Here is a 22,500-nt window from a genome sequence, read left to right as displayed (position 1 = left end):
TTGTAAAAATCGACGCGTTTCAGAAAGGCGGGGCATAGAGGAGAAACAATAATGTACAGTATGTGGAAAATAATGTGTTTTTTTAACCTTAAACCGCATAAACACATTTCATTACACCAAATACACAAAATAATGTTCTTTTTAGCAACATCATATGACCCCTTTAAAAAAATTCAATCATTTACTCACCCTCATGATGTTGTTTCAAACCTGAATTACTTACTTTCTTTTGCACAACATAAAAGAAGGTATTTTGAATACTGTTGGTAGCTAAGCTGTTTTGGTCACTAGTGACTTTCACTGCATGAACAAAAAATACTGAGATGTTTCTCGAATTATCTTCTTTTATGTCCCATACTTTATGTTAGGCCATTATAGCCTAAACATTGAACACAATAATAGGTTTAAATGATCTTTTGGGGGTATTTTCACAGCCAATTTTAGCTTCTGATTAACTAGATTAATTAATCGCAGCACCCTGTAATTAATTAGATTAAAAAATGTAATCGACTGACAGCCCTAGTAATAATACAATAATTTGCTGATATAATAAAAACAAAACATTGATTTTTACAGTAATGTTGCATTAGTTGCTTCACATTCATTTGTTTTAATTGCAGATGAGGATTTTTGGTAATTCAAACCAGCTGAAGTACCAGATAAGCTATTATTATAGGCTCAACAAGCTTAGACTTTTTTCAGCTGTTTAAAAAAAATTATTATTATTAAATCCGAAACACACTACAAAACAATGAACACACAGCACCAAGTACATACAAATCCACATACACACACCACCAACTGCTAAACTACTACCTAAGACAACTGAATGTAATTTAAAATGCAATCATTTGATATGTTATACATAAACACAGTAAGATATTAAAGGTTCATTCAAGTCCACCCAAAAATTATGAAAGTGTTTCATCATTTAATCACCCTCATGTTATTCCAAACCTGTATGAATTTCTTTCTTCTGTAGAACATAAAAGCTGGTAATTAAACAGTTTCCGATTTGATTTCAACTGTATTTTTGTCCATATAATTAAAGGAACCAAAACGGAAACTTAATGTTTGGTTACCAACATTCTTTGAAGGTGAGTAAAGGTGAGTAAATAATGACACAATTTCCATTTTTGAGTGAACTATCCTTTTAATGAACATTTAATATGTCACACTGCCTAAATTAAACAATCTATTAGTGTGACATACACAGAGCAACACAGGCATTAGGAAATCAGTGAAAATGTCATCATGACTATGAGATCTCTTGGTTCTGGACATTTTATCATGACAATACCATGTTTTTGAAATTTGTGCGAAAGTAGTATGAAAACATGTCATCACAAAAAGTTTGAGGTAAATAATTTTTTATATTTAATAATATTAAATAATTTAAATGTAATAACCTTGTTGTTAACATTTCTGATAATAGCATTGCTGTGTTGTATATTGCTGCAGTAGTCTTCCAGATCAAAAATACATTATACATTAACATACATAAAAATACATTAACATCATGTCAGTTAATAAAATATACTGTTTTACGGTAAGTTCTATGGTTCTGCACTGTGGTTTACTGTGAATTTAAATACATTATAATACAAACTAGAATACTAGAAGTAGAAATTAGCAGCCATGGTCCTGCTCCTCTTGAGGACTCCAGTGAGAGGCTGCACAGGAGCTGCAGCTGCATCTTCCAGGGAAAAGTCTGTCGAATCTGTCGAGTCTGCATCATATGTTGCAGCTTGTCTAAACGGCCCTTCACTGGGTTCAGCCATTTTGGGATGACACCATCTGTAGTATATAATTTTCACTAGTATTCCAATGACGTACAAGCCTAGTAGTGTCGGGATCACTTTATAAGGATTTAAGGAGCTCCAGCAGCCTGCATACTCAAACACCTTCCAGCACCAGAAGCCCAGCAGCATCACTGTGTCCAAAGCCATGAAACTATAATACAGAACCATCTTTACTTTTATGTTTCCTTTTTTTGATACGTTAAACCAGCTGAAGTACCAGATGAGTCCAACAGCAGCTCTGAAGAGCCATTCCCAACCAGGACTTTTCATGTGATCTGTTTTCTGGCTCCAGGCGACTAAAACCAGCAGCATCCACAAGGACAGGAAGTGAGTTATGATGTAGCATGGCAATACACTGCAGAAGAGCGCCAGAGCAGTTACACGGGGAATAATCACCAACAAGTTCCACAGGAAGTAGACGCCAGTGGAGATCAGGCTCATCTTGCGTCCTTTAGAACCATAGACATGCATGCCCCGGTGGTACAAGGCAACATTAATGGCAATTGCAGAAGCTGCTGTGAGGATTTTTAAACCTGAAACAAAAAAACATTGCATGTAATTAAATAATATCACATGAATATGTGAGTGAAATATATATTCACAGCCATGGTGATGCTGAGGCTCTGAGCAAAACATAGTAGTGGTGTTGCTGAATGAATCAATATTTGGAATGAATTGGTTAAGTGAATAAACCAATGATTCATAAATACTTGTTACCATATCACCACTTTTTCTTTTTGGAATTTTCAATGTGAACACACTAATCATACTAAATCTCAATAATCATACACAATCTCACCAATTATACTAAAAATGGCATAGAATAGTGCATAAGTACACAAAATGGGAGGCACATACGTTCTTAATACGTTAAGCAACCTGCTGTTTTTAGTGATTGAAATACTGCATTGATGTTCTGTATATGGATTTCAAGTGCCCAAAACTTGCAGTTTGTTCACATATCTTTGTTTTTTCTTCTTTTGAGAGATGATTTGTCGCTTGAAACAAATGGAAACTTGACTGGTCTGTATTAAAGTTCTACGGATTCTAATTTGTAACCAGTCACATGACTGAAAACGATGAATTATCGCTTTAAGTGGTTCAGAGATGCATGAGAATTATGACCTAGAAGTAAGAAAGTGTTCTGGATTTGAGACAGACCTGTAATAAGCTCCAGCTCTCCTCTCAGTAGGATTCTAGACAAAATGAGTGTGAGTTGTGGGGTGTTTTCAGAAAACGCCTCAAATAGACGAAGCATCAGAAAATCATGTTTCAGCTTCACATCCACATCCTCTCTGATATCATGCTGCACATCATTTCTGAAATTGTTAATGCGATGAAGAAAATCCATTGTGGAAGTCTCTATCACCCCAGCATACCTGTGAACACATTCTTGCATTTACTTCACCAACACTTAACACAGCAAAACTTTACAACAGCCAACAGTGAGGCCACAGTTTGGATTTTGTTCTACATTATGAAGTAAAATTGACTCCATACTTTCCATACCAATTCTCATTCACATTTATTGAGAGCTTGTTTTTAAATGATAACCCAATTCAAATGTTCACATTAAGAATGAAGAAAATAGCTCTATTTGATTTTGATTCAAAATTAATATTGAAGGGATCTGTCAGCATTGGTTCTTGTGGAAGATAAAACGGTAACACTTTATTTTAGGGTCTCTTAACTAGTTGCTTATTAGCATGCATATTACTAGAATATTAGCCATTTATTAGTAGTAATTAAGCACATATTAATGCCTTATTCTACATCCCTAATCCTACCCAATACCTAAACTTAACAACTACCTTACCAACTATTAATAAGCAGCAAATTAGGAATTTATTGAGGGAAAATTCGTAGTTAATAGTGAATAAGTGTTTCGATAAAACGTGTTTTTGTGTGACACGACAGAACAAAACTCATTGGTTCCCGCACATTAGACCTTTCACCATATTTGATGAGCTCTATGTATGTGTTGGTCAATGTTTATATTTGAATAAATTACTAAATTAAATCTGCTTATTTTGTCTCTTTAGAAGACTTTAATTAAACATCTCGATTCAGATACATAATGTCTTTATGAACATTTTGAAGTTTTGAGTGAATAATAGAGTAACAAAATCACTAATGTATCATTAAAAATGATCATCTGCATCATTTTGAAGACTAATGTCATTTTGAAGTCTTATGGGTTTGAGAATACATGAGAGTGTGTAATCGATGAAGCATCTTATTTCAGTAAGAAGGACTCTTTTTAAAAGTACACTAAAGTGTACTGAAAATTGAGAAGCAAATCTGTCACAGACCTGAGATGGACTCCGAGCTGCAGGAAGTGGAATGGTTTGATCAATAAATGCCTCTTTGCAAATGTCTCCACCTTAGTCTCAATCTTCTCCAGGGAATCAGAGTACCAGAGCCAGCTGAACACCTGTAACAACACTGAAGAGCCCAGCAGCAGAAAGATCATCACTGCCATATACACATAGGCCCCATCCTGATAAAATGACACAACAGTCCAAATGTCCAGCGCTATATCCAGCAGGAACAATAACAGTCCCACCAAAGTAAACAGGTACTTCAATAAAAAACCAAAAGGAAAGCGCTTCTGAGTCTCCACCATGATTCAGTCCAGTGTGAGAAACCTTACAGCATGACTATAATGTTTTTCTGGAGAGTTATATATATATGCTGTCTAAAAGATCTGAAACAGAAAATAAACTTTATGTCCACTCATAAACTCCTCCCTTGTGACTTCTTTGAATGATTTGTCATGTGTCAGACTGTAGTAAGTGATGTCACATGTGACCAAACTCACACACATTGGTTTAAAGTGGGAAGTGTCAAATATTCGCTCACTAAGTTTAATCTGAAGTCCAGTACTGAGCAGTGATTCTCTGTGTTGCTGGGATATCTCTTTGATTATTCATATATATTTATATGAATAAACTTGTTAAAATCCATAAGTTAATGTATGAACAATAGTAATAGGCTTGCCTCATGAAATATGTAAATAAAAAAGCACATATTCTCTGTACTAAATGATCAGTTATTTAACAGAGAGCCAAAGAAATAACTGAAGTGCCAGCCATATAGTCGCTGGAAAAAGACATTCTGTGCTTCCTATCAGACTTGCCGAACAAAATCAGCAGTCAAGTAACAGGCAGTACATGGCAATAGTTACTAGTTAAAAGACATTGAGAATGGCTGAATTTTTTTAATACATAGACAAAACATTGAGTGGAGATCTGTCAGAAAAATCCCTGAACAGAACTGATGTAATATCATAACCCATGATGTATTAGCTTGCATTCACTCAGCATGACAAGACACATTTTAAAGAGCTAACCAATATATAACGCGCCGTACTCGTGACGCCAGACATTTCAATGCACATGCTATCAAAAAGAAACTAGAGCCACCAAAACTACGTACAGGAACTTACAGTAGGAAACATTCACTATTGGGTAATAAAAATACCTCAAACATATGTTCTGACAATAAATGAGAAATTTAAGTGAAAAATAGACAGGAAGTGAGCATAAGAAATGTATTCACAATGCCATTCAGTTTAATCCATTTTTGGAATTTCATAAGATACAATACTCATATAAAAATACACTTTACACTTTATAAGCTGATTTACATACAATTAGATCCAATCTTTTTGGGGGAAAAAATGTCTGAGAATTTACAGATGAGAAATAAATGAGTTTCAGTGTAGTCTATGACAACTACCAACATATTAACCATTTAGAAAATCAATCCTCATGGAATCAAACCCAAATCCTTCAAAGTGTTAATTCATCCAGAAATGAAACATGCGTCATCAATATTTCTTCACCGTCATGTTGTTCCAAACCTGTGTGACTTTCTTTCCTCTGTGAAACACAAAAGATATTTTGAAGGAAGCTGGTTTTCTGAGACATTGTTTCACAGAAGAAAAGCAGTAATACAGGTCTGAAAAGACATGCGAGTAAATAACAGAATATTCATTTTTGGGTAAACCAACCTTTTATGAATCAAATATTGTAGGAAGGTTTTCAATTTATTTTTATCCAATAGATTCTTAAATGACTCTTGCTTGATCCCATTTAATATGAAACAGAAAATGAAAAAAGAAACATCCCTTTTTAAGGATATTGTATTTTAAAGATAATTTTGTAAAATACAAATATTGTGATCATAAATGTGTGGAACATCAGACTGCCACATTAAACCAGCTGAAGTACAAGATTCAACCACACTCAACAAGTTTAGGCCGTTTTATTTTATTTATTTTCAACAGGGGTACTTGCATTAAATCCAAAACACATTACAAAACTTTGAACATACAGCATCAAGTACATCTAAATCCAAACACCAGGCACGTGCACACATACACATCAAAGGGGGCTTGAGCACCTGCCCTTTTTCTTCCTCGAGAGAAAGTGCCCTTTTTTCTGGGGAATGTTTTTTTTTTTAATAAATGAATATATGTATATATGTGTGCGTGCGTGTTTCTGTTTGCGCACAGCTTTCCCTGTCAAACAAATAAAAAATCAAAATATCAGGTGGGGTCAGGAAATGTTGAGAAATGCTCCGCGTCTCCGCGCAGCACAGCAGTGTAGCACACATTGATCGGCACATGCACATCACAGTCACAGACAGGCAGAGAGCCACAGAAGTGAAGTCCGACCTGGTCTCCCTCCCTTTCCAGTTGTGTTTGTCTTGCTGTGGAGGTGAGTGGTGATGAACAACAGACTAAGCTACCTGTGCCTCGAATTTACAGCTAATTACCCAAAAGACAAAAGTCAATTATAGTTAATTTGTCTTGCTAACATCCATGACTCATGAGAGCTACCATGTAAGTTAGCTAAAGTTTAGCTAAGGCAATAGGAAGTCTAGTAGTTTAGACCAGTGCGCGTTCTTTCACTGCATGATTCAGTTTATTAAAACGCATTTAGAATGATCACAAAATTCAAGATATGGGGGTAGAAATGTATATATTTATATCATTTCATATAGTTAATCAGTATCACGCGAAGAATGATGTTTTTACCACCAAAAAGCAGCATGATTACAAATGAGATATTGATTTTATACAGCAGTTCAAAAAACAAGAATTTAATATTAAGACACTTACGTTTTAGACACAATATTGACTGTTTTTGCTCTATTTCGCCAACAAATATAATTCTAATTTGTGTCTCTGAGCAACATGACGCTGTTTTGTTCCTGAATGAATCAACCGTTTAAATGATTCGGTTCAGTTGCAATGACTCGCTTATTTACAGTGGCTTGCTGCCACCTACTGGCGGTTTTAATTTCACATTTAAAGTATCTTTTCATTTAAAAAAAATATATCAATATTCAACATTTTATGTTTAAAATATCAAAACAGTATTAATGCATTTGTAACTGCAGGTTAAATGCATTCATGTCCTGCATTAAACAGTGTGTAAATGCATCTAAATGCCCCTTCTAATGCAGCTTCTGTGTTTTTTCTGCATTGCAAAGATTAATTTAGTCAATACTGATTTCATTTGCTTGGTAACAGCCCAAATTACTTATTATTCAAATTGACTGATTCAATTTAAGAATTTGACTGAAAAGATGATGCACACTTTAGAAATGGCTTTATGAAGGTAAAAATGCCCATAAAAGGTACAAAAAAAATCAATTTAAACTTATTTGAAAAGATTAATTTCTATCACTGCTGTGAACTGATCACCACACAGAATATCAAAAACTGTAGGAGTCAGCTGTCCACGGTAGTCCTTAAGATATCAGCACAATAACACACTCAGCAAAATATAGTCTAATTATCGTTATCGATAAAATCCCAGAAAATATTGAGATGTAATATTCTAATATATTTAACATTTTGTTTAGAAAAAAATGTAAATATGAGAAGTGCCCTTTTTTCCACTTGAGCCCCTGCCCCTCAACTTTTTTTCTACTTGAGCCCCTGCCCCTCAAAATGTCTGTGCACGTCCCTGCCAAACACACACATACACTCGACAAAGTACTGAACTACTACCTAAAAAAAAAAAACGGAAAGTCATTTAACATGATTATTTGACATGTTACACTTGAACAAATTGAGATATTAAAAGGTCCATTTAAGTGAATTTCTTCCTTCTGCAAAATATTCTGACTTCCAGTAATGGGAACCGAAACTGTTTGGTTACCAATATTCTTCAAAATAACTTTTCGTTGAGTAAATAATCATTGTTGAGTGGACTATCCGTCTAATCAGTTTTTCTATGTCACACAGATCTTCTTTACGCACCAAGAGCTTGTAACACTCCAAAGAGAAAGGAAAAATTGAAATCGCATCATATGACCCTTTTAAATTAAATGATCTGTTAGTGTGACAAAATCAGAGCATTATTGTTATTAGGGGCAAAGGAACCTATTGTCTCTTTTAGTTTTCTTCTTCTTCCGCTCTGAAAGTCTATGGCATGGCATCCCATAGAACCACTTGCAGGAAAGTTATGAATTTTGGCACACAAATAGAAGACAGTCTCAAGATTAATCATAGCAAATGTGGAGTCTCTATCTCAAACTCTCTTGTGCCACCAACAGGCCAAATTTGCGCTCACATTTCTGCTAATAACTTTTTAACTGTAAGTTCTGGAAGCAAAATCCTCTGATTCCTTTGCTCATGCAGAGACGAATACATACCAAAACATACATTTCTACGGGTAATTTCTGATAGACCAAACTGATCTCATAAAGCTCGTTAATGAATCTGACAAAATTCATTTAAAAATGGACATGAGACTATATCTTTGCAATGTTTTAGTGGATTGTGACCAAACTTTGTACTCGTTATACCAAGCATGACCTGAGGGCACATGAGTAGTTTTGGCACAGCACCACCTACTGGTCAAAATTGAAATTTTTTGTTTGTAACTTCTAAACAGTTCGACCAAATATCATAAGATTAATCTTGTTAGATTTGGAGTGGCATACCGAATCAAACGACACCCAATTTCACTATGTCAGCCACCTTGAGCATGGACCATTTCAAATTTTGTAGTAAAATGCTGTATTTTACAAAAGCTTTAGCGTATTTTTATGAATTTTATGAATCTTGTACAACCGCTTGCAGGAAAGCTATGACATTTTTTAGTGCACAGATAGAGGACAGTCTCATCATTAATCACAGCAAATTTTGGTATTTCTAACTCTCTAGTGCTTAGGGTGACCATACGGCCATTTTTACGGGACACGTCCTTTCCAGGATTTCTATATTGCCTAAAATATCCAGGTTTTGGCTGTTTGCACTGTGCAGGTCGATTGTAGTATGACATTCACAAGAGCTATAGAGAGCAGAGCAGATGGCTCCTTATGCTTTCGATTCGCTCTTGCGGTACTTTGGTGTCGTACAATGATCGTCTGTGCAGTGCCGCTTCAAGTCGAACGAACGAACAAACACGTGCAAGTATTTGCATTGCTTTGATCGTTCTCTGTAGATCTCACCTTCTCACATGCCACGATTGGTCGATTATGTTCAATACCTGCATGTTATTGGTCAAACTACTTCGGATGTTTTAGGCAATATACAAATCCTGGCGAGGATGTGTCCCGTATAAATGGCACATATGGCCACCCTACTAGTTCTACCAACAGGCCAAATTTGCACTCATGTTTCTGCTAATAACTTTTGAACCGTAAGGTCTAAAAGCAAAATTATTTTTTTCTCCCTCTGATTCCTTGGCTCATACAGAAACAAATGCATACCAAAAATTGAATTTCTACAGGTCAGGATTTTTAATGTAATTCTGAGTTTTCTGAAGAATTTTTTTTTTTTTCACACTCATCCCCGACTGTTTGTCCAATTTTCACTAAAATTGGCTCAGATCATCTTCAGAGCATTCTCAAAAACATTTTGATATACCAAACCATTTTTGTAAAAATGCATTAAAGTTGAGTAAGTTTGAGCAAAAACGGACATGAGGCTTTATCTCTGGAAAGCTTTAGCGGATTCTGACCAAACTTGGTATGTTTTATAACAAACATGACCTGAGTAGTTTCAGCACAGCGCCACTTACTGGTCAAAATATGTATTTTTTAAATTGACATTTCTGCTTATAACTTCTAACCGGTTTGGCCAAATCATGAGATTTCGGAACGGCATACCGAATAGAAAAATTATTTTCCTATGTTCCTTTTTGGGGCGTCACCCATTTCGAGTTTTGTAACAATATGCTGTATCAACAAATGTCTTTAACAGGGTTCTCCAGCACTGCTCCTGGAGAGCTACCATACTGCAGAGTTCAGCTCTAACCCTAATCAAACTCACCTGAACCAGCTAATCAATGTGGTCAGGGCTACTTAATTACAGACAGGTGTGTTGAAGCAGGGTTGGAACTGAAGTCTGCAGGAAGGTACAGGAGCAGGGTTGGAGATCCCTGGTCTTTACGGAGTAATTAAAGACGGCACCTTAGCTCTTCATTTAACCTCTGTTGTGCTTATTATTTTTATTATTATTTTTTTTTTACAGTGCCCTTTGCACGCCAATAGTCCGAAACAGTTCATTTACCCATCTTGCTCTCTTAAATATTTAAAAAACTAAAAGCATGTTACTAACAGGAATGGGTCAAACAAAAGAAAACATATATTATTCATTCTATTTACACAACAGAAACTAGATCACTGTTTAAAGAGATGAGAAAATGTTTTATTTTTTCAGAAAGATAAAATATATTATGTTCACATAATTTAAGATGCAGTTTTAACAAAACAATTTTGTACAAAAAGGAGTTATTCGGTGTAGAAAAATAGATTATAAATACATTTTATAAATAAAACATGAATTTTAATAAATTATGATGAAATTAGTGGGGATAGGGGAAGAGTCTTTTTAAAGTAGATCCAAGAACTAAGAGTAGAAATTAGCAGCCATTTTCCTATGTCTATTGGGAACTCCAGTGAAAGGTTGAGCAGGAGCTGCAGCTGCAGCGTGAAGTGAAGCCCTTTGCTTCAAGTCTATCTCCATGTCATAACATGCTGCCGCTAGTCTTAACTGCCCTTCTTCAGTGGGTTCAGTGATTTTCTCTCTATCGCCGTTGGGATGAAACCATCTGTAATATATAGTTTTCACTAGTATTCCAATGACATACAAGCCTAGTAGTGTCGGGATCACTTTATAAGGATTTAAGGAGCTCCAGCAGCCTGCATACTCAAACACCTTCCAGCACCAGAAGCCCAGCAGCATCACTGTGTCCAAAGCCATGAAACTATAATAGAGAATCGTCTTTGATTTGATGTTTCCTGTTGATATGTTAAACCAGCAGAAGTACCAGATGAGTCCAACAGCAGCTCTGTAGAGCCATTCCCAACCACGATGTTCCATGTAATCTGTTTTCTGGCTCCAGGCGACTAAAACCAGCAGCATCCACAAGGACAGGAAGTGAGTTATGATGTAGCATGGCAATACACTGCAGAAGAGTGCCAGAGCAGTTACACGGGGAATAATCACCAACAAGTTCCACAGGAAGTAGACACCAGTGGAGATCAGGCTCATCTTGTGTTTTTCAGGAAGAAAGGCACGCATGCAACGATGGTACATAGCAACGCTACTGGCAATTGCAGCAGCTGATGTGAGGATTTTTAAACCTGAAACAAAAAACCATTGCATGTTATAAAACAATATCACATGTTGCAATAGTGCTGTCCTTCAGAATAATCACAGCTAGCGATGGGTGTTTTCGAAACTCTGCTTTGTGAAGCTTTGAAACCTTTGATTCAATTGAAATGAATCATTTGTTTTGAACCAGTGATTCGGAGTGTGAATCTGCCAAAATCATGTCTGTACGTATTTTGGCAAACTGCCAAATGAAGCAGTAAATGAGTTTTGAAATGTTTCTGAACGAGTGTTTATATTTCACCTGATCTCAGATCAGTTTTAATTGTAGCCATTTTTCAGAGCTATTACTAGTCTTATTGTTCTGATTAACCAAGCTCTCTATAAAACAAACAAAACAAATTAATTTCTTTCATGACAACTCTTGGAGAGTTTATCATGGTAATATACATTAGAGGTCTGCATTCCTGCGGCTCTCCCGTGGGAACCGCGGGACCCGACCGGATTTTTTGCCCGAATAAAACGCGGTAGCGGTCGGTAGCTCTGGTGTAATTTGAACGGGAGTGGGCGGTCTAACAACATCCCGTTCCCGACGTCCATTTAGAACAGCATATCTGCACTTTATTCTTATTGACCACCGGTACAGCCTGCTCTCAGGACTGTTATGCACGCGCTGCATGCATGCTTTAAACGTCACGCATTTTATTTGCGTGGTCTGTGCGCAGCATGAGCATAACGATGCTCAGAGCAGGCTGTACCGGTGGTAAATATACGGCCCTCAGACAGCTCGGTTTTGTTTATATTTTGCTTATAATTTTAAATGAAAGATGTCGTATTTATTTATTTTTCTCTGCGACACTTTTCCTACTGTGTTAACAGAAAAATGTCAAACGAATTTAGTATTTTGACAAGACGAAATAGCTAATAGGCTATTTTTGTACAACCTACATTTTTATTTTTTTTCTCTCTGCGACACTTTTTCCTTATTGTGTTGTCAATGTTAAACGAATTGTATCCGGACAAGACAAATAAAAATAAGAAATACAATTTCTGTACAAAATTTTTTATTTTCTCTGACACTTTTTTCCTACTGTGTTGCATAAAATATTAAACAAATTTTGTGTCTTAAGATAATTCATATAAATTCAAGTCAAAGTCAATAAATTCAAGACTCTTGACAAGACTAATAAAATAACACAATTTTGTGCAGACTACATTTTTATTTGTCAGCCTATCTCTCTTTCTTTCAGTAGCGGAAATTTAAATGTGAGATTCTGGAAACGAGATCTAAATTTAGCGGGAACGGTCGGGAAGAAAATTATTCTAAGCGGACAGCGGGTGAACAAAGAGTGAATATATAGCGGGAGCGGGTGGGTGTGGAATAGAACCTTGCGGGAGCGGGACTAAAAAAAAACAGTCCCGCGCAGACCTCTAATATACATGGCAATGTTAATGTGTTTGGTCTTGGCGGAATAGATGTGCTACACTGCTGTGGCAGAATAAGAACCAAGACTTGCTACTGCCAATACATCCACAGACATGTAGGAAATACTGCTGCTGTACATTTAACATATGAAATAACCCCCATATATAACATACATTAAATTACCCTGTAGCAGATCTATACAGGTCGAGCTGGGGGAGGTGGAGGGTTTCTTAAAGGGATAGTTCACCCAAAAATGAAAATGTGATGTTTATCTGCTTACCCCCAGGGCATCCAAGATGTAGGTGACTTTGTTTCTTTAGTAGAACACAAACAAAGATTTTTAACTCAAGCCGTGGCGTTGCAGTCTGTCAGTCTTATAATGGAAGTGAATGGGAATCACGGCTTTGAGAGTAAAAAAAAAAAAACATACACAAATTAAACCTGACAGACTGCAACGGTTTGAGTTAAAAATCTTCGTTTGTGTTCTACTGAAGAAACAAAGTTACCTACATCTTGGATGCCCTGGGGGTAAGCAGATAAACATAAAATTTTCATTTTTGGGTGAACTATCCCTTTAACTGCGCTGCAACTGCTACAGCAAGCACTATCCAAGTATTTGAATGTTGAGCAGCGAGCTCATTGGCTGCTGATGCGAAAAGAAACCAATCGGTTGCACCATGTGAATAATGATGTAATTATATGAGATTGGCCTGCACCATCTAGAGTTTCATGACAGAACTTTCTATAAAATAATATTATAAAGATATAATATATGGTATTATAGGATTATAACATTGTATTATTTGTTAATTGCATTTAATAGATTGCACTATCAATAAAACATTTGAAACTGGTTAAAAAGTTGTATGTTTGAGCTGAATTTTTGTGTGGTGTTTTGCTGCTTCGAAAAAGTGAATCATTTTGTGAAGCTTCAATTAATTCAAAGTTCTGAAAAGCTTTATTTCTCCATCACTAGAGATTCTGAGCAACACAGTAGTGCCATTGTTCGATGTTTGGAATGAATTGGTTGAGTGAATAAACCAAATGACTCACAAAGATAGTCAATTGATGACAGAATTTTCCATTATGGGTTAATTATCGCTTTAAGTGGTTTAGAGACACATAAGAATTATGATATGAAAAAAAGTAGGTGCTCTGGATCTGAGACAGACCTGTAGTAAGCTCCAGCTCTCCTCTCTGTAGGATTATAGACATCATGAGTGTGAGTTGTGGGGCGCTTTCAGAAAATGTCTCAAATAGACGAAGCATCTGAAGATCATGGTTCAGGTACACAGCTACACCCTCTGTGAAACTGTTAGTGTGCCGAAGAAAATGTGTTGTGGAAATCTCTATCACCCCAGCATACCTGTGAACACAAGGTGACAATACAACAAAAAAATTCAATAAACAACAGTGAGGCCACAGTTTATTTAGACGTGGAAACAGTTTGAGTCCTGTTCCTATACCAGTTCTCAATCACATCTGTTGAGTTTGTTTTTAAATGATAACCCAAATTAGTTGTTCGCACTAGGGATAAGGAAAATAGCTCTATTTAATTTTGAATTCATGTTGATATTGAAGGGACAGTTCACCAAAAAATAAAAGTTCCACCATCATTTACTCACCCTCATGCCATTCCAAACCTATAAGTGTCATGAAATACAAATGTTTTTTTTTTTTTGGATACGAGAACAAAGATGAAACATGTTTGTGTGACACAAGAGAAGCAAACTCATTGGTTCTCCTACATCAAGCATGCATATTTGAGCTTCCAATTGCCATATTTGATTATAACTACGCATATTGATCAATGTTTATATGTGAATAAAAGCCTAAATTCAATCTGATCATCATATACAGTGATTGTGTCTCTTAAGAAAGAATTGATTAAACTCAATTCATATAGATTATGTTTACAATGTCTTTATGAACATACTGACGTATCAAAGTTTTGGGTGAAAGGTTTCATTAAAAATATCATCATTTGTGCTTTGAAGATGAACAAAAGTGTTTAGACATGAGTGAGTTTGGGTGAACGATGCCTTCAAGTGCTCATAAATTTATCTCATTTAGCATTGCTCTTGTGAAATAGAAGTGTGCTTAATTGTACTGAATGTGCACTTGCATTGTACAATAATTAAAATCTTAAAGGTTAGCCATATTTCAAATACATATAAAGACTTAGTGGGCCAAAAAGTGCTCTAGTTCAACTAACTGCATTTACAGGGTTTTTTGTGGGGAGGAGGGGGAGGGGGTTCAATTGCTTTGGCACATTTTTTGAAACGGTCTCAACATTCTTTAAGCTGTAAGTGTATTTGTCACAACTGTTTGCTGTAACATCAGAACATGATTGCATGTCTGCAAAATGTACTAACTCATCCAAAATATTTAATTCATGCTTCAAAACCTAGTTATTGTGTTAGTGACTTGACCAATGCCACCAAAATAAAAACTAGATTTTTTTTTTGATCATAGAAATGTTACATGCAAATTTCATTTCATGTCCAAATGTAATTGTGTTATATGCAATTTCATTTCAGATTTGTTATATGCACATTTTTTCTACTTCTTTGTTGACAGACTGCTTTCTATACTATAAAAGAATGTCACTTTTGTTTGTGTATCACTTAGCATTTTAAATGGCATATTTCAACAGTAGATAAAAATATATTGGGAAAAATCAATACTGTAGTACACAAAAAGAACATTTTTATTCATACAGTACATTTTATGTAGAAATGTGTTATATGTAAACTATTCACCATTGCCTATTCATTTTACACACTTTATTGTTGTACCCCTACACCAACACCCCACATTCTTCATATTGCTCTTCCACAACAAGCATCTGTGAATTTTCAGTGTACCACTTATTTCTACAGATAAATGTACTGTATAAATATATATGTATAGCTGTTGCTGTTTAGGGTTGTGACATTCCTCGTTGTTCAAAAATGGTAGTGATTGTGCTAGACAAACTCCATATATATGCTTCCAAACTTGGCTGATTGGCAAGACTGTGATTCTGTTTCATTACAATGGCAAGTAGGGTTGCAAAGGGATGGACATTTTCCGGATTATTTTCCCACGGAAATGTACTACATATTTCCAAAAGTTTCCAAAAATCCTGGGTAAGCTTCCAAACATTTTGGAAATGTTCTGCCCCTTTTCAACCCTAATGGCAAGCAATTTGCCAACTTAGCAGATATTAAAACCATTCCATGTCAGATATTTATGGAATATATTAGACACACGTCTGACAGATTTTGATAATTGAATGGATCATTTTGCATGTGATGGCTCACACAATGAAAGAATGTTTACAAGTTTTGAAGAGTTTGACAGTTTCACTGTGAATCAACTCATCAGTTTTGATCAACAAACCATATGTATCTAGTTATTGTGTATTCTTTTTCACAAGAGTATTCAAGGAAAATTGAGAAGCAAATCTGTCACAGACCTGAGGTAGACTCCGAGCTGCAGGAAGTGGAATGGTTTGATCAATAAATGCCTCTTTGCAAATGTCTCCACCTTAGTCTCAATCTTCTCCAGGGAATCAGAGTACCAGATCCAGCTGAACACCTGTAACAACACTGAAGAGCCCAGCAGCAGAAAGATCATCACTGCCATATACACATAGGCCCCATCCTGATAAAATGACACAACAGTCCAAATGTCCAGCGCTATATCCAGCAGGAACAATAACAGTCCCACCAAAGTAAACAGGTATTCCAATAAAGTGTAATGAAACGGGAAGCTCTCCTCCATGATTCCCAGTGTGAGAAACCTTACAGCATGATAATAAAAAGACAAAAACCTCCTTTTGCCATGGATATATACATACACACTGTTAAAAAGATCTGAAACAGAAAGTAAACTTTAGACTCGCTCATAACTCCTCCCAAGTCACCTCTTTTAATGATTAGTCAGGTGTCAGAATGTAGTGAGTGATGTCACTTAAACGCATTGGTTCAAAGTAGGAAATGCCCACTGATCTATAATAGAGATCAGTGAAAAAGCCAAATATTTGCTCACTAGGTTTAATTTATAAATCTAAAATCCAATATTCTGAAAAAAAGAAAGCCCAAGTGGTAGGGAACGATTCAGCCAAAAATGAAAACGAATTGCTAAAATGTACCTTGAATGCAGTGTACTTCACTTTGCATAAAACGCACCAAATGCATAAAATGTACAAATGCAAATCTGACATGTTTCTGATAACTTTTGCACAGTAAAACTCAAATGTAAAAACTTGAGTCCTGAAGCAAAGTGGGTGTTCTGAGTGGTTATTTACTGGCCTAAGAGGCACTCCTGTGTCTCTATACGACTTGATCTCAAAACCCTCCTCCAATTTAATGCTATGGTATTTCTTCTTTATTATTGCTCATTATCATCCACCAGGTAGAAATCATCAATAAGTCTTTAGGGAAGTATTATCAAACCTATCCTCAATAAGCTGAACAATATGGGGTCTCATTTATGTCCATGGCACAAATAAGCTATGCACCAAAGTTCGATGCTTAAATTTAACGGCCATAACCTAATGTAAAGTGATGCTTGCCTCAGGCACATATTAAATGCACTAAAAGAGATCTAATGGAATACCAGAAGTGCCAGACATAAGATGCTTAAGCCTACAGTAGCTGGAAAAAGACATTCTCAGCTGCGCTTCTCATCAAGCTTGTAAACAAAATCTGCTGTCAAGTAACCCAACAGGCAGCACATGGCAATAGTTACTTGGAAACAACAAAGAGCACAAACAAACAGGAAAGCACAATACAGGACACTGAATAGTCTGGCTGAGTTTAATACACCAACAAAACGTTCAGTGGAGACCGGTCAAAAAAGGCCCTTATTGCTGAACAGAACAGTGATGCAACATCATAACCCATGATGTATTAGTTTGCATCCACATAGCATGACAAGACACATGTTTGAAGGAGCTAACCAATATCTCCAGACTGGTTATGGCAGGCATTTCCGTATAAATAACATCAAAGTGAAGCTCGAGCCTCAAACACTGAATACATAACTTACCTAAGGGAACATTCACTATTGGGTAATGTTACAATACTACATGAACTTCTAAAAATACCTCAAACATTTGTTTTGACAACAGAGAGTCATTTAATGTAGTGAAAATTAGATTGGAAGTGTAGACCATAAGCATGAACTTTACTCACAGTCCCCTTCAGTTCAGTCCAGATTATAGGAATTTCACAATGTATAATACTCACATAACGCGAGACTAATAATATAGCATTATAGGCTGTTTATGTGCATTTGGATCCAATCTTTTTGGGAAAACATGTCTCTAACGGGTAAATAGCCGAAGTACCATCATACTTTTGTTAAGAAACACTCAAAGGGGTCATATGGTGTTGCTAAAAATAACATTATTTTGTTTCGCATTCACAACGAAACACAGCGTCACACACGGCGGCCTAGAGAGTGAGCAGAGGCCGGAGGGCTAGAGTGAGCAGAGGCGGATTCGACGAAGGAGCGTCCGGAGGGCTTGCGGCAACCACACGTGACGACCCCGGGCTGGACTCCACTTCGTCCACGGTGAAAGCCAATCCGGTGATCCACAGTGCAAAGTTGTTGTATTTCCTCAGCAACCAGCACGGATCAGCTCCAGGCATGACGAAGCAGATATCGTCCTCTTTTGGAAGACCAAACAAAGTAGTTTCGCTTTCACAACGAAACACACAGTGCCTTCACGACATGGCGGCAGCAACAACAAAACTACAGCGAGAATAAAAGTTACGCCTTCTTTCTTTGCGTGAACATTTGGGCGGCGTTATGCAAATCTTCCCACATCGTGACGTAGATATGTTGGGGCGTGTTAGAACGAGGCGTTTTAGGTAGGTGTGGCTGACTCTTACCTTTTATAAAGAATATCTCTTTGGATTTGAGACTTTAGTCTTTGCAACTTTACAGATCTTCTTTATGCACCAAGAGCTTGTAACACTCCAAAGAGAAAGGAAAAATTGAAATCGCATCATATGACCCCTTTAAGGAATGATAATATAATTTAGAATTTAAAATAAATCCTAATGGGATCAGTCCTGAATCAAGGGATAGTTCACCCAAAAATTTAAATCTAGTGTCACCTTTTACTAATCTTGATGTTGTTAAAATTCAGCCTCTATACATTTCTTTGCTCTGTGGAACACATTTTAAAGAAAGCTGGTAACAATAAGACATTTCTCAAAATATCTTCTTTTTTGTTCTGCAAGGGAAAGGAAGTCATACAGCATGAGGGTGAGTTAATGATGGCACAATTTTCATTTTTAGATGCGCGTGCTGTCTACTGAACGTAAACAACGCTGATTACATTGATTATGTTCTGGGGTACTCTCCAAAATGGCGGAAGACGGTAACTCGGGGAGAAGAATTGCTGAATAAATTATGTTATTATTGTTTTCTTTGCGCACAAATAGTGTTCTCGTAGCTTCATAAAATTACGGTTGAACCCCTGATGTCACATGGACTATTTTACCGATGTCCTTACTACGTTTCTGTTTGTTGATCGTGGTAATATCATTGCTGTCTATGGGAGGGTCAGAGAGCTCTCAGATTTCATCAAAAATATCTTAATTTGTGTTCCAAAGATGAACGAAGGTCTTACGGGTTTGAAACGACATGAGGATGAGTAATTAATGACAGAATTTTCATTTTAACTTTAAAGACTTCATATTAACAGTAACATTATTCAAAAACATAATTTGTAACAACACTATGTATAAGAATTTACAAATATAATAACATCTGTAACAGTAAAACAAGCTAAATACCATTGATTTTTACAGTACTGATGCATTAGTTGTTTCACATTCATTTGTTTTAACTGCAGACGAGGTGTTTGTTGTGTAGAAGTTAGCAGCATGTCGGCCCATTCTCTTGTTAATGGTGTGAACAGAAGCACCGTCGGCCTGAACATCCACAGGCGGCTCCACTCCATCCGTTACATCATATGTAGCTTTTCCCAAATCTGCAGGCCACCACAGTTTGGGGTGAAAACAGCAATAGTAGAGAACTTTGATCAACAGGCCCAAGATATAACAAAGCGGGATGGAGAGTATCAGACTGAAGGCGTACGACTGGGTCATCTCTGCATCTCGGTACAACCACCATGTGGTCAACAGGATGCTGGTGTCTGTGATTATAAACATGTGGTAGATCAGACTCCTGTCTCTGGTGTCTCCTTCAGCCACGTTAAACCAACTGAAGTACCAGATGAGCCCTATGGTGGCCCGGTAGAGCCGTTCCCCGGCTGGGCTGTCCATGAAATCGGTGCCCTGCCTCCAGGCCCATATCACAAAGATGGGCCACAGAAGCAGGAAGTGAGCAGCGATGAAGCTGGGCAACACAGAGGCAAAGAGAGCAACCGAAGCCACACGTGGGCCAATCAGAAAGAGGTTCCAGAAGAAGTAGACCACAGATGACAACCAACCTTGCTTGTCCTTGTCAGGCAGAAATGAACGAAGTGACCGATGATAATCCACCACCATCCAGGCTATAGATGTAGTGGAGGTGCCAACACTCACATCTGCAGAACAGAAACATTAGTGTCATATTTCAGTTTCTTTTACTTTCATTTACATCAGTGGTACTCTATGTGAAAACATGAACTGCACAATAACGTTAACAGAAATTAACCTGATCACCCAGCTCTTTATATGAAGTTAGATATATACACAGAACAAACATAGTCTCACGCAGGGTGATATTTCGCAACCGCTTGATTGCTTATATCATTGCAACGATATTAACTATATTATTATAATAACCATATTATTATATGTACACCATATTATCACCCAGCTCTAATCAGTAAAATGTGACTATAAGGCATGAAGATATTAAAATATTATAAACATGAAAATGACGATTTTCTGTAAAGATTATTTGAAATGATGTGTACTTAACTTAATAAAATTAAATATAAATATTATATGAAAAAATTAATTTTTTTAAATAAGTTTAACTACTAAAATGACTAAAACTGACTAAATATATAGCTAAAAATAAATATTTAAAAACAAAAGTTAATTCAAAATATTAATAAATACTATAATAGTATATAAATAAAATAATACTAAAATAGTAGTACAGAAACATAAATAATACTCATAATAATAATTCATTACATTTATATAGCGCTTTTCTAGGCACTCAAAGCGCATTATTTCTAAAGTGACGTGACATGTGGCCAAGTATGGTGACCCATACTCGGAATTAGTGCTCTGCATTTATCCCATCCTAAGTGCACACACACACACACACACACGAGCCACGAGCACTTTTTTATATGTTCTACATTTCATGTATTTATGTAACACATATTCTACATTAAAAAAATAATTTAGAATGAACAATAACTGCTGTACAAAGAGTAACAAAAAAAGAAAGGAGAAAAAAAAGCATATCTAATGCAGAAAAGCCGCCTCTTTTTCCGAATTGCGCAGATGACCACTATCTTTCTTTCATCTCTTCTGATAAATTTTCAGTCAAATCGTTTTCTGTGTGCTAGATCAGAGCTAGAGCCCTGCATTTCAGCCCGTGCCCGATGGGCCCCGACTTTTTTACGCCCCTCGGGCTGGGATTCGGGACCATTTTCACATCATAGTTCAGACGCGGGCCGGGCCTCGGGCCTGTTTTAGGCTTGTCCTTATTTTTATATTTTAGACATCCATCAATTAGTGATGAAAAAAGATCGCCGCGCTGGTGGAAACAACACGAGACCGTGCTACCGAGACTCAAGAGCGGCTCGACGGTGTTTAGTGTCCAGCAGCAGCAGCATGCGTGCCGTCAGCGCAGCTGAACAGTTCTGCGTTCAAATGCACGCAATAGGCTTAAGCGTGCCGCAAAGCATCGGCAAAAGTAATTATAAATGCGTCAGGGGGAAACAGTAAGGAGATATTTTAATTATATTTATCATGTCTGTGAGGCATGTATTCGTTGAGTTTCGGTTCATTTTTGTGAAGCGCTCCTGTTCAACACGGGACGGCAGAAAGCGCATCATGTTTGATTTTATAAAAGCGCAACGTTTTGTTGATATTGTGAGTGCACATCGACAGCCGCGGCACCCCGGTTGGGAAACACTGAATTAGACTATGTGAGTACTGCTCATGTCTGAAAATAATATATGAAAAACAAAATTATTTTACATAAAAACATTAGGCTATAGCTTATATTTATTTCGTACATTTTTAAATTAATGTAAAAACTAAAATGAATTGTAAAACTGAAAGTAATTTTTTAAAATTGTGTTCAGCACGGTGGGCCGCATTTGAATTCGTGACGGGCCGCATGCGGCCCGCGGGTTGAGAACCACTGCTCTAACCATTAGGCCACGACTTCCCCACTTTATATCGTCAGGGGGAATCTCCTCAACCACCACCAATGTGCAGCATCCACCTGGATGATGCGACGGCAGCCATATTGCGCCAGAACGCCCACCACACACCAGCATACTGGTGGAGAGGAGACAGAGTGATGAAGCCAATCAGCAGATATAGGGATTGTTAGGAGGCCATGATCAGGGTTGCCAGGTTCTCAAAACAAAACCTGCCAAATTGCTACTCAAAACTAGCCCAAATGTGTTTTGAGGGGGGTCCCCAGATAAAAATTGCATTCCGGGGGATAAAATACACGGTTTTTAGGGGGGGGGGGGTCCCCTGGTAAAA

General features: G+C 36.9%; 1 protein-coding gene and 1 long non-coding RNA gene across 5 annotated transcripts in view; one reads left to right on the top strand and one right to left on the bottom strand.

Annotated features, from left to right (window-relative positions):
• The window catches only part of LOC107672869 (uncharacterized), an 18,716-nt gene extending 8,166 nt beyond the window's left edge, over nucleotides 1-10,550 (top strand). Inside the window, exon 3 of the long non-coding RNA XR_001632347.1 lies at nucleotides 10,469-10,550. This is a non-coding gene — a long non-coding RNA (uncharacterized LOC107672869). The remainder of the gene's footprint in view (nucleotides 1-10,468) is intronic.
• LOC107672867 (XK-related protein 8-like) overlaps nucleotides 4,131-22,500 on the bottom strand; it is a 25,439-nt gene continuing 7,069 nt past the window's right edge. The window contains exons 1-3 of one of the 4 annotated variants that reach the window (XM_016466243.1): nucleotides 16,269-17,535; nucleotides 13,981-14,174; nucleotides 10,540-11,414 (exon numbers count right to left, since the gene is read on the bottom strand). In XM_016466243.1, coding sequence (XP_016321729.1) covers nucleotides 10,678-11,414; nucleotides 13,981-14,174; nucleotides 16,269-16,576 — 1,239 coding nt within the window. In that variant the 5' untranslated portion in view covers nucleotides 16,577-17,535 and the 3' untranslated portion in view covers nucleotides 10,540-10,677. Of the gene's footprint in view, nucleotides 4,237-10,539; nucleotides 11,415-13,980; nucleotides 14,175-16,268; nucleotides 17,536-20,264; nucleotides 20,361-22,500 lie in introns of those variants that run through there. The other 3 variants (XM_016466244.1, XM_016466246.1, XM_016466245.1) reach the window with 3 other exon arrangements.

This window comes from Sinocyclocheilus anshuiensis, unplaced genomic scaffold, assembly GCF_001515605.1.
Source record: "Sinocyclocheilus anshuiensis isolate Anshui unplaced genomic scaffold, SAMN03320099.WGS_v1.1 scaffold132, whole genome shotgun sequence".
In the NCBI taxonomy this organism is placed as follows: Eukaryota; Metazoa; Chordata; class Actinopteri; order Cypriniformes; family Cyprinidae; genus Sinocyclocheilus; species Sinocyclocheilus anshuiensis.
Note: the sequence above shows the minus strand (reverse complement) of the source record. Positions and strands in the feature narration are given on the sequence as shown.